General features: G+C 35.5%; 1 protein-coding gene across 3 annotated transcripts in view; it reads left to right on the top strand.

Moving 5' to 3' along the window:
• LOC144968916 (uncharacterized) overlaps positions 1 to 9244 on the top strand; it is a 64054-nt gene extending 54810 nt beyond the window's left edge. For all 3 annotated transcript variants that reach the window (XM_078907762.1, XM_078907763.1, XM_078907761.1), the window contains 2 exons: positions 2142 to 2304; positions 7544 to 9244. In XM_078907762.1, the coding sequence (XP_078763888.1) occupies positions 2142 to 2304; positions 7544 to 7810 (430 nt within the window). In that variant the 3' untranslated portion in view covers positions 7811 to 9244. The remainder of the gene's footprint in view (positions 1 to 2141; positions 2305 to 7543) is intronic.
• Positions 9245 to 12741: the final 3497 nt, after the last annotated feature.

A 12741-nucleotide genomic window follows, 5' to 3' on the forward strand; every position in this document is an offset into this window, starting at 1 on the left:
TAATGACCAAACGAAAATTTCGGAAAAAAGATCAAGAACAAAAGTTGGTGATAGATCGTTTGCTTGTTTTGGCCCCAAGATTTGGAATGAACTACCACGTGGTCTGAGGGAGTGTAAGTCTTTACCCGCCTTTAAAAGGAAGCTCAAGACACATCTTTACTGTATTTGCTTTTGACTCTATAAACCCTTGATTTGACTATGAATTCATTGCATATTTTTTCCACTCAAAATTGATAGTTTATATTGTAAAGAGCCCAGAGCTTGTGTTTTACACGAGAATGAGCGCTGTATTATTATTATTATTATTATTATTATTATTATTATTATTATTATTATTATTATTATTATTATTATATTATTTATTATTATTATTATTATTATTATTATTATTATTATTATTATTATTATTATTATATATTATTATTATTATTATTATTATTATTATTATTATTATTATTATTATTATTATTATTAAAAACTATAATATTACCGTCTAGAATTTAAAAAAAAGAAGTATCAGATTTGAGACCTATTGACTTGTTATCATATGATCTATCAACAAATGGCGTAAATGAAAAGAAGAATTCATGACAAATTTTGGTAAATTGTAATCGATCGATTTGAAGTTTCAGTATTCTCACCATAAATGTAGAAATGTGTTTTATCATTGTATGGTAGAATTAACATGTTGAGAAAACCTTACAGGAACGAATTCCGTGTGTGTGTCCTTTCCTTACATAATCAGTATTGTGTTGTTACAAAAAATGGCTGAATGATTTAGAAGAGTCAGGCATGAATACACACAATTTGTTAAACAATTCATCATTCACACTATACAGAATAGCATAGATAAAAATAGTGTTATTTACAATACAGTTGAAGCAACTCGCATAGAAGTATTAGCACGAAATGCTTTTTTTTTGTCTTGGGGTCCCGTTAGCTCAGTTAGTAGATCAGTCGCTTCATAAGCAAATGGACCGAGATCTATACCGGGTAAAGTCGAGAACAATGATTGGGGAGCTGGGTCTGATAGATCTGGCGGAAAGTACTTAGCGATAGACTAGCGTCTATCCAAAGGGTAGCGAGAAATTGCTATTGTCCGTTTCAAACTATAGAAACCGGGATAAACTCCGGCCCCATGGGCCTATGGCTCTGAAGGAATACTTTGTTTAAAACAGTTTGTTCAGGAACTTTTAACCAGAGCTTTTATATAGAGCAATATCCACTTAAAGTGCTCAAAGCTCTTTACAAGGGGTCCCTGGCCAACAGCAACATGCAACATGTAAGACGGGACATGGCGCCTGTTAGACGATATTACATTTTTTTCGGGCAGAGACAACGCTGTCAACGGCCAGGTACTCATTTTACACCTGAGTACGGTGAGAGAATGTGAGTAAAGAGCCTTTTCCAAAGACTCAACTATGCGCCGAGCGAAGCTCGAACCAAGGACCTTCCGATCCGAAAGCGAGTGTCATACCACTAGACCACATAGCCGCATAGATAGATTTATAGATGCCCTTGCCTGGACATTGGATAAAACTATAAATAAATCCTTTAAACAAACGTTTGATGTCAACAGGAATAATCCTGAGTTATCATTGTGAGCAAATATTATTATGGTGTTAATAATTTTGCCCATGGAGAAAAAACAACAAAAAACAAACAAAAATCGAAAGGACTTGAAGCGCCGGACAGTTTGGTGCTAAACAACTTGATCGCATCACCACCATTTCGTCAATTTATCTATATATTACATTTGCGATAACATTAAATATATAGGCAAATTCATTTTTTTAAAAATGAACTCGAAGTGAGTCTGAAGCCAGTTAACTCACTCAATCCTAGAGATTTTTGCTACTTCTCAAAATTGGAAAAAATGTATTAAAAATGAGCATGTACATAAATAGTTTTATTCAACTATCATTAACATGTAAAAACTAAAAAACATTAACTTTTCTAATACTACGCCTATAATTTGTCTCAGAAAAAAAAATGTAATAAATAGGCATGGGACAAAAGTAACCCGGGTCAACTACGGATATAGTCGATGTTAAGGTTGAATGAGTTAACAAGGGAGCTAAGAATTTTTTTTTTTTTAATCAATAGAAAATACTCGTACCCACTCCTCTCTTTCTTTCCAGACTTCAGCACGGCAAAGTTGTGACAGAATTCCACACCAAAGTCAACTCGTCATGCATCTGTGTCCCCTGCACCTACAAAGAACTTCAACAACGCAATCTACCTCAGATGAAATCCTTGCCCAGGGTTAATCCCTCCACAGACACACGGATATGCCTGGCAGAGGTCAGTCAGTATGACCCTTGACCTCTGACTTGTTTGAATTAATTGTTCTATATTCCTTAAGAGTCATCATATTGAGGCGGAGATTATCCCCATTTATTTATGTAGCGGGGAACGAACCATTTTGTTTGTGATCCAACGTCTCAAAACGGTATTATGTCGGGACAGATTAGGCCCTGAAATGTGAAGTTAAGAAAGGGATGATAAACAATAAAACTTAAGTTTTTTTTGTTTTGTTTTGTTTTTGCTACGTAAGATACAATATTTATTTTTTACAATAACGAATGCAATCCATCCGTAAGTTTCACATTAATGGCTACGAATTCATTTTCCAGCAACTTAACCATCCCGACAAAATACCGCTTTGAGATGGTGGGTCACATATACAATGCTTCCACAGTCTGGATCCAAACCTGAATATCATTCCACAGGCTTGAATTTTAGATCAACATGTCGATATAGATGTGAGCTGAAAAAGATCCCCAGTAAGGACGGACCAGAATCTTTGTAAACTCACAGCTTTATAGGGAATGAGATTAGCGGAAGAGTAGCGTCCCTTGATTGGACGTCACCCATAGTCTGTGACGTCACCGGCGGAAAAGTTATTAGAGAGAGAGCGTCATATTGGTTGCGCGCATGCGTCTCTCGTACTAGGACGAGAGACGCATGTGCACAACCAACATGACGTTCTCTCTCTAATAACTTTTCCGCCGGTGACGTCACAGACTATGGGTGACGTCCAATCAAGGGACGCTACTCTTCCGCTAATCTCATTCCCTATAGATAATTGTTTTAAAAATTAGTGTTACACACCGATGATCTCCAAAATAATGGGACGTTGAATTGTCTTTCGTAGTGATTATCTAGTGCTCAACGGAACAAAACATTTTTATTGATCCCATTGATTATTTAACTATTTAAAACATCTAATTGTTCACGTTATTTTGGTGATTGTTGCCTTGAGTAGTGACGTAATTTATTTTTTTTGGGGGTGGGGGTGGGGTTGGGGGTTGGGGGGTGGGGGGTGGGGGGGGGGGAGTGTTAGTCAGGCTTTTACTTATAAAGTTCTAAGTTCATAAATTATAATTTCATATTAAGGAAATGCACATGGACTGCTTTTACTTTAACTGTAGCAGTTTATCAAAATATCCTACAACCAATGAAAAGCCGACGCGTGTAGCATCGTAATATTACCATGGTGATTACTTCTATAACAATAATAAAGGTGGAATGTGTAGACCATCAATATTGTCAGGTTTAGATTCACCATCTATATTACGCTATATTTTATTACTTGCTTACTATTATCAAACCTCAACTATATATAAAAGTTATTGACATCACAATGAAATTAATGCCATGAGCAAATTAGATCAAAGGAAAGATATACTGATACGGAAAATATGAACTTTTTCATTATATATAATATCACTGAGTCATAAAGAATTATGATATAAAGTTTTATGAGTCATTTGTTTGATACGTGCAAATCATTGTTTGTTCTCTAATAATATTAGATCTATGTGGTTAGAAATCAAATTAAAAGTCATTCACCCTGCCAGGATTGGCAATTGGGAATTTCAAATGCCAAAGTCTAAAAATGACGTTTTGAAAAATATCTTTTTTGTCATAAAAATATTGACTTAGGCAATTTGGATTTTTTTTTCAGTAAAATTACATCGTTTTACTCATTAGATAGACAAATTAACACGAATGACCAAAAAATATTCTAATTTTACTCTTACACTAAAAAAACAAATGACATTTTTTTTACAAAATCAAGAGATTTTATTCATATGAGCGGGATGAGAAAATAAAGATTTACTTCCGTGAATTATATCGTAAAATGATATTTGGCAATAATTGGTATTTTAAAAGACCATTTAGCATTTTACTGTAACCTTTTTGGTATCTTTTGTAAAATGTATCTGACAACCTTTCACCCAACACAGAATCAAGAATAAGTCAACGAAATATCTGACAGTTCCATTTTTAAACCGTGAATGAATTCTTTCATCCGTGAATTTTTCACCAATGATATTTGCCTATCGTATGCTAAGAGTTTTGAAAAAGACAGTTACAAAGATGTTTCAAAGCGAAATTATCAAATTTTAAAATCATATTTATTTCATTATTTTATTTGAAGTGCTTCTTTTGTAATAATGTCCATCGTCATATTTACTTCATAATTTTGTTTCACGTCATTCTTTAATAAAAATGTCAAGATGACCGCTATGACACTTGATCATCCGCAGTGCGCTTAATTTCATTCGTTTTTATCTTTATCCTGTAATTTTACTTTGATTACCCAATCCGATTCGTCACTCATTACCATTATTGACTTAAAAACACCTGCATCAAATTACAGTCTCTTTGCATAACTCCTACTTACTATCCATCGTAATCACCCAGTCTGGCTTGTATCAATTCTGACATGAAATGGCAAAACGCATTTTACATAACATAGCCAGAAAATATTTGGTGTATAAACGGATAGATAAACTGACTCTCAACTTATCAAATTGTATCAAACTTGAGATTTCTATGTTAAAAAAAAAAAAACTATCATAATTTGAGATCTTATTACAATGGGAGGAGAGGGGGGGGGTATCTTTATTTCCATATTTGTATGAAGTAGCTGCTCGTTGTAATAATAATAATAATAATAATAATAATAATAATAATAATAATAATAATAATAATAATAATAATAATAATAATAATAATAATAATACTTTATTGCATCCCAAAAAGGAATTTTTTGTGTGCAGACGTGTTATAATTTACACAATATGAGTAGGTGTCTAATTAATGTACTTTGGAATTCTATCCGCGAGGCAACTTTCTTTTTAGCCAGCCTTCCAGTACACCCAAACATTCCAACATAGATTTAACCAGCACTTCTCATATCAACACGATTTGATCCAACTTACTGACTGAAACTCTGTATAAAATGGACTTTTGGTCTGACTCAACCTATAACATTTTGGAAAAGCAAAACAAACACAATCGTGAACAATGCGTGTTTAGAGAGAGAGAGAGAGAGAGAGAGAGAGAGAGAGAGAAAGAGAGAGAAGAGAGGAGAGAGAGAGGAGAAGAGAAGAAAGAGAGAGAGACAGACAGAGAGAAGAGAGATAGAGAGAGGAGAGAGAGAAAGAGGAGGGGAAGAAGAAGAGAGAAAGGAGAGAGGGAGAAAGAAGAGACAGAGAGAGATAGAGATAGAGAGAGAGGGGAGAGAGAGAAAGAGAGAGAGAGAGGGGAGAGAGAGAGAGAGAGAGAGAGAGAGAGAGAGGGGGGGGGTGATGTTACACCGTTATTGACTTGGAACCATTAATCTCAACGAACTGTATCGTGTGTCTTTGATGGCCAATGGTTGCAATGACTCAAAATGACGCCTGGGTTATTCCAGTCTTCCCTTGGAATAGACCCTAAAGACAAATTTCCCCTTGGGGATGAATAAAGGGAATTTTATTTATTTTATTTTATTTTTATAACTAGGACATCATTAATACATCCACTGCTCAAAAACAAAGTCAACATAGGTATAGATAGTATGCGCTTGGCTAAGAAGCTCATAACATTGCCATCCGGAAGTATAACGGACCAACACATAAACTATGTGTAATCATGAACGTTTATAGTCTGGATAATACAGTATAGTGAGAATCACTCACAAAAGCGGATGGCAAAATACAATAACAAAGGCTTGAGTGACGTCATCTTCGTTCTATCTATAGTAGTTTAGCCCGGATGGTGACAATGGTTGCCCGTATTTGGTCGACTGACGTGTCTCTGGGTAATACACATTACGCCCATCTGAACTCTTGACTAGGGTATAATAAATAAATGAGTAACGGGCTATATATAGACAGTGGAAAGTATTGTAAAGAGGATGGTACATAAATGTAGCCTATATATAGTCGGCTTTACAAAGATGGAATTAAAATTCTACCTTATTAGGGGGGTTCACATGAGCATGATGAAGCGCATAGAAAATGGGGCATCCTTGGAAATTCACAAAATTATGAATATCTATTTTATTTCTTTTTGTTTATTTTTGTCATCGTTTAACAACAAAATCGGCACTTGCAAAGGGTTCTGGTTGTTTGGAGTCAACTGTAGTTAATGATTTATGTAGAATTATCCACAACTTGTTTTACTGCTGTTCATTTTTTTTTTCTTATTCAATTTTTTTATGGCTGTCCACACATCAAATTTCGCCCCCACGAGAATATTGCAGAATTAATTCATGCATTTTAAACAGCGACCATAAATTTCCATTTCAATCAGGTGTTTATTCATTCAACAAGGACATGCTATGGTAAAGGGGAGCAAATACATGTCTGAACGTATGAACAAAACGGTCCCTTCCACACAACAGGGTTATGCAAATTCACCTCCTTCATTTATGATGTCAGACTCTGATATTAAGATCAGAAAATTTACCAAAAATGCAATACGGTAATAAATCGATAAATTAACTGCTCAACGATCTCCACACTGATTCATTTAGTCACGTGACTATCCTTATAAAATTATATTTCCATTACTTAAAGTACACGTTACCTGTTTGGCTTTATTTTATCTTGGCATTCTTGAAATATCCATTACTGCCTATAGTTAGGTACTCATTCACACCTGAGTTGAGAGTAAAAAAGCCACTCCGGGAGGAGAGTTTTGCGATCAATGTCACCCAAGCGGTCACTGACAATATCTCACAACGCAGGCATTTGCCATAAGACATGCACAGCAACTCTCGACCACTGGTTCTAACTTGAATATAATTTATTCTAAATTATTGCAATGTTTTAGGACTATGTGCGGCTATGTGGTCTTGTGGTATGACACTCGCTTTCGGATCGGAAGGTCCTGGGTTCGAGCCTCGCGCTCGGCGCATAGTTGAGTCCTTGGAAAAGACTCTTTACTCACATTCTCTCACCGTACTTAGGTGTAAAATGAGTACCTGGCCGTTAACAGCGTTGTCTGTGTCCGAAAAATTGTAATATCGCCTAACAGGCGTCATGTCCCGTCCTACATGTTAAATGTTGCTGTTGACCAGGGAACCCTTGTAAAGCGCTTCGAGCACATTTAGTGGATATTGCGCTATATAAAGCTCAATTTTTTTTAAACCCAACGCTATAACATTCATACTCTTACATTTACTTAAGTTCCATATATCCAATATTCCATACATTATTGCCTTAATTTGTAACACTAATGTTTTCTTCATATTTGTTTCCAGGTGGGCAAAATCCTGGCAAAAAACTCAGCACCAATCATGGCACTGCAAGGAAAAAACGTCATCGAAATTGAGCACACATTACAATTACGTCAGAGGGCAGATCATTTCGACTTCCACGAGACCGTCGATCAGGTGGAACGCCTAGTGAAGCAGCAGGAGGAAATGCTGTTGAACATCGCCACCAAACAGATCAGGGATACTGGACGGTTGTATCACGTCAAAGAAAGCAACAATGTGGAATATGATTTGGACGAAACTCTTGTGTGATCCTTATATTGACAGCAGCGATGCTGGTGATCATTGCATAAAAAGCGAAATAGATCACTTTCGTCTCAACTTCAGCTCAGAACATTTATGAGAAGATTACACTAAAATCAACATCAATTTGTTTGCATGACTTATAGATAGTATGCGCTTGGCTAAGAAGCTCACAACATTGCCATCCGGAAATATAACGTACCAACACACAAAACTATGTGTAATTTTGAACGTTTATAGTCTGGTTATTACAGTTTAGTGAGAATTACTAATAAACGCGGATGGCAAAAAACAATAACAAAGCCCAGAGTGACGTCATCTTCGTTCTATCTATAATCTCATGTCTACCAGATGGAGTTGTGCATTGATATTATTATGTTATTCAGAGGGAAAGAAATGTTTCGTTTTGTTAAGTCTAATTCAATGACAAATTGGATTCACTCGTGACAACAGAGGGCGCAAACCGCTATTTGTTTTTAAAATTTGTCTTGCACTAGGAGTCCGTGTGTTGTTACCAAAAGTAGTTTATCCAAAACAGGTATAAAGAGGCACGATTTTCATTATTGTTGTCATGTGCTCGAGTCATTGGTCACATTGCAAAATATGCTCAAAATGGCCTACATACTATAAAAAGTGTTCACAGTTTTCGAAATATCCTACACAAAAGACGTCATATTGTTCAACTCGACCCAAGTGAATGATTACAACTTTTACAAAGAAAATAAAAAGAGAAAAAGGAGCGTGTTTACATTTTTATTACGATATTCAATGGTGTGATAGCAGCAAATCATGTGATCGATGACTCGGTTGGCCGAAAACCTGAGAAGTGAGCTCTGTTAAAATCATTCACCATTCACCATAACCGGGGATATTCAAATTGCAAGTCAGATCAAAGGAGATATGATAGAAGTTCATTTGGTAGAACTCAAATTGAGATGTAGACCTGGCCTGGTACAGTAGGGAATTTTCCCAGACTTCATTGCTCCTTGCCTCTCCCCCTCTCCTGCTGATATGATAATCGGGTTCATGTTTCATCAGCAGGTGGAAATTATTCTATAACGTTTGATCAACGTCCTAGCCGGAAAACTTACACGCAATTGTTGTTATCAATCAGTTTAACATTCACACAAACCGGAATGATCACCAAATCCACGACCAATGTTTTCTTCCCGTCTGATCACGAATTGTTTTTGTTCATTTCTTTAATTTTTCTTTTTCATTGATTGTTTTTTTGTTGTTGTTGTTGTTGTTGTTGTTGCATTTTTTAAAATGATCGTTTATCCTGTTTATCATATTGTTGTTGTTCTGCCTTTATCTTTGTGATAACACAGTGTCTTTGATTCCAGCGTTTTTAATCTTATCTACTAACATGTTAATTCCTACTAGCTGATTGGTTGATGACAACATTCCATTGATGATATTACAACTGTCTCCATTCACAAACTCGTATGGTGCTCTATTTATTGTATAGTCTTGTATATTCTATCGTGCACTGACGGATCCCTTTGTTACCTTTTGGTTCAGAGAACTTTTATTTCAACTTTGTTACCCAGCACTTCACTCTGGTATTGTATTGGAATGAACTAGTCGAAGAATATTGACGTGAAGTGAAAATGGTTAGAAAGAAGAGGGGGAAGTTTTAATTTCTTGAAAGTTTAAGACACGAAACACATTTTCCTTAATAGGGGCATTTATTTTGTCTCACATTTTAGAAGTAAAGTTTAAATTTTGGATTTGGTCATATAGTCGAATCAGACACAAATACGTTTGAGACGGTTGGTCATATACTCATACATACATATATATATATATATATATATATATATATATATATATATATGTATGTATCTTCTCTCATTACTGTCTCTCTCTCTCTCCTCTCTCTCTCTCTCTCTCTCTATATATATATATATATATATATATATATATATAATATATATATATAATATATATATATATATATATATATATATATATATATATATATATATTGTCCCAACATTTTATAACCTGACTTAAATTAAAACAACAATGACAACAAAAGCAAATACAAACCAAACCAAAATAAAACCCCCAAAAAAAACATTACATTTGTGACAACTTTAAAGAGGTGACAAAATTTAACCTTTTTGACAAGTTTGGATCCTGTGACTTGATCGATACTTGAAATAAAAGAGTTCTGGCCAATTAGATTCGTCAGTGTAGGGAAGTATCTATTTCACTTTAACCTTATTTTTGACCCATCGCCTGGTAATATTATGGCAATTTAGATGATCTTTTAGATTGTTAAAAATTGATTATATTGTCAAAAGTATGATACCTGTATTAATTTGATGTGCTTTACAATATATGTCGGGGGTCCCGATAGCTCAGTTGGTAGAGCACTCGCTTCACACGCAAAGGGACCAATATCGATTCCGAGTGCAGTCGACATTTTTTCTGACCCCTCCCCCCCTGTCCAACCAGCAGTGAATGGGTAGCTGAGTCTATTAGATTTGCGGAAAGTACTTTGCGATAGACCAGCGTCCTGTCCACAGGATAGCAAGCATTTGCTATTGTCCGTTTTACGCTATAGAAACCGGGATAAACTCCAACTCCATGGGCCCAAGGGATCTGAAGGACTGCTTTACAATAGATTTCTTAAAATTTCAAAATTTAAATCTCACAGGTCTGGCAATCTTTACTTCAAAATTCTCCCTTTTAGCTCGTAACAACAAGAGATGAAGTGAGTAGGAAAGTGCCAGAAGACAATAGAGAATAAACATTTTTCGCGGCCGTGGCGAAAATTTTTTATTCTCTATTGTCTTCTGGTACTTTCCTACTCACTTCATCTCTTGTTGTTACCAACATAAGTGCCTGCTCCACTCACTTTCTCCCATAGTGGGCAGGGGGGTACATACTGTGTCTTCTATCCCCTTATATCTGTTTTCCAACATGCTTTCTGTCTTTGTCTTGGAATGAGATTACTTGGTTTTGTCCTGGTCCTGGCCAGATCCCCTGGCTGAGAGGGAAACAGTCGAATGTATAGTTAGTTTTGGGAGATGATATTTTTTTCATTGTAAATCATCTCTCTGTTATGCACTGTATTATGCTTTCTTTATATTATATATGATTTGTAAAACATTTGAGTGTGTTCCTCTTAACGGGGACCTGTGCTTGTGTCTGGATGAGGCTTTTAGTGATCTCAAACTAAGTACTTTGATAGAGTGCTTTTGGAATCTACATCTGTTTCTTATTTGAACCAATTCCCCTTTGTATTCCCTTTTCTTGGATGCTTTATTGTAATTCTAGAACTTTTTACTATCCCATTTTCTTCCTTTTTACTGGCGCTGATATGACCTTAATGTGTTGCAAGCGCCGTAAAACCCTTAAAAACAAAAAACAAAAACAAAACCACTCACTTTTCTGAATTAAAAATTCACTCCTTTTCAGCTCGAGAAAATAGTGTTTCGAGGCGATGGGTCACATTCATTGAGGCATTGCTGTTACTGCTCTCTTTGTGAAAAAGATGAAGTCTGCAATTTGAAAAAGGAATTCAATCTTGACATTCTGTTTGTTCGTGTGTAAAACGTTTACAGGATGTCCTCGAAAACTGATCATTCGTTGGCTCTCATCTTTTATTTTCTTTATCCAATATTGATTTGTTAGAGATGTATTTTAGATGCTTTAAGTTCGGTGAGTCTAATAGGGAATGAGATTAGCGGAAGAGTAGCGTCCCTTGATTGGACGTCACCCATAGTCTGTGACGTCACTGGCGGAAAAGTTATTAGAGAGAGAACATCAGCGAGGACGAGAGACGCATGCGCACAACCAACATGACGTTCTCTCTCTAATAACTTTTCCGCCGGTGACGTCACAGACTATGGGTGACGTCCAATCAAGGGACGCTACTCTTCCGCTAATCTCATTCCCTATAGAATTGGTCTTTTGTAGAAAAATGGCAAATAATACAAGGTGATTCAATAAAATATGAACATTATACGAGCACCTATGCACGTCATGTAGATATTATCATAATATTAATCTTCACCATTAAAATAGAAGTCAAATTTAAAATGTGCGCGCTTCAATTGAACGCATTATAAGTACACATGAATTCTTTACATTTTATAGAATCGACCTGTTTTTTTAAAAAAATAAGCAAACTTTTAGATACTTGAAATATCAATTGAGTGACACAACTGACAAATTATTAAAACGTCTTTAGCTTGAGATTTCTTGACAAGTTGGGGTCGCCTTTATCTATCAAAAATTGAAGTTGTTGGGCAAAAAAAATGAAGGAAAAAAAAGAAGTGTTCGGTAATTGTATTGTATCGACGTGTACTTATTTGCATGTCTGACAACCCAACGTTGTTATGGTCTCATTGTTATAATGGAAATACTCTTAAACCAACTCATAACATCGTCCACGACAACAATGTTAAATCTAGCCCAGCATATTCGGTTATCAGACCTGCAAATGGCCGTGCCTTGATTTACACGAATTGCTTTAACCAACCTAAGTACCTACACATCGGCTTTAACATTCCTTTCAATTTTCTACTGCTGTATCTACATCTGTGGTGTTCCACCTGTTTGAATGAATGGAATGAAATGAAAATCATTAAATGTCTCCGCGATTATGGTAAAAATGGAAGTTGTGTCATGCGATAAATATAATATTATGTAAGGTAAATCCTTTCTTTAGAGCATTTTGACACCTTCAACTGACCAACCGTTTCAGCTATTTTTTCAACATTCATTCATAACAAAAACTTTCAGGCTAATTACTGGAACTCACTTCCATAGTATGATCTGTCAGAAAAGAAATTTTTATCGCCTTTTGGAGTAGGGCCTTGAACGTAGTGCGGATCCAGAGATGGACCAGAAATGTGTATATGAATTCGATTTTTTCCACGGTTGTAGTATTATTAGAAGTATAAATTATATTTAATATTTGA

The sequence above is a fragment of the Berghia stephanieae genome, chromosome 3 (genome assembly GCF_034508935.2).
Source record: "Berghia stephanieae isolate SIO BIC M18660-M18661 chromosome 3, UCSD_Bste_1.3, whole genome shotgun sequence".
Lineage (NCBI taxonomy): Eukaryota > Metazoa > Mollusca > Gastropoda > Nudibranchia > Aeolidiidae > Berghia > Berghia stephanieae.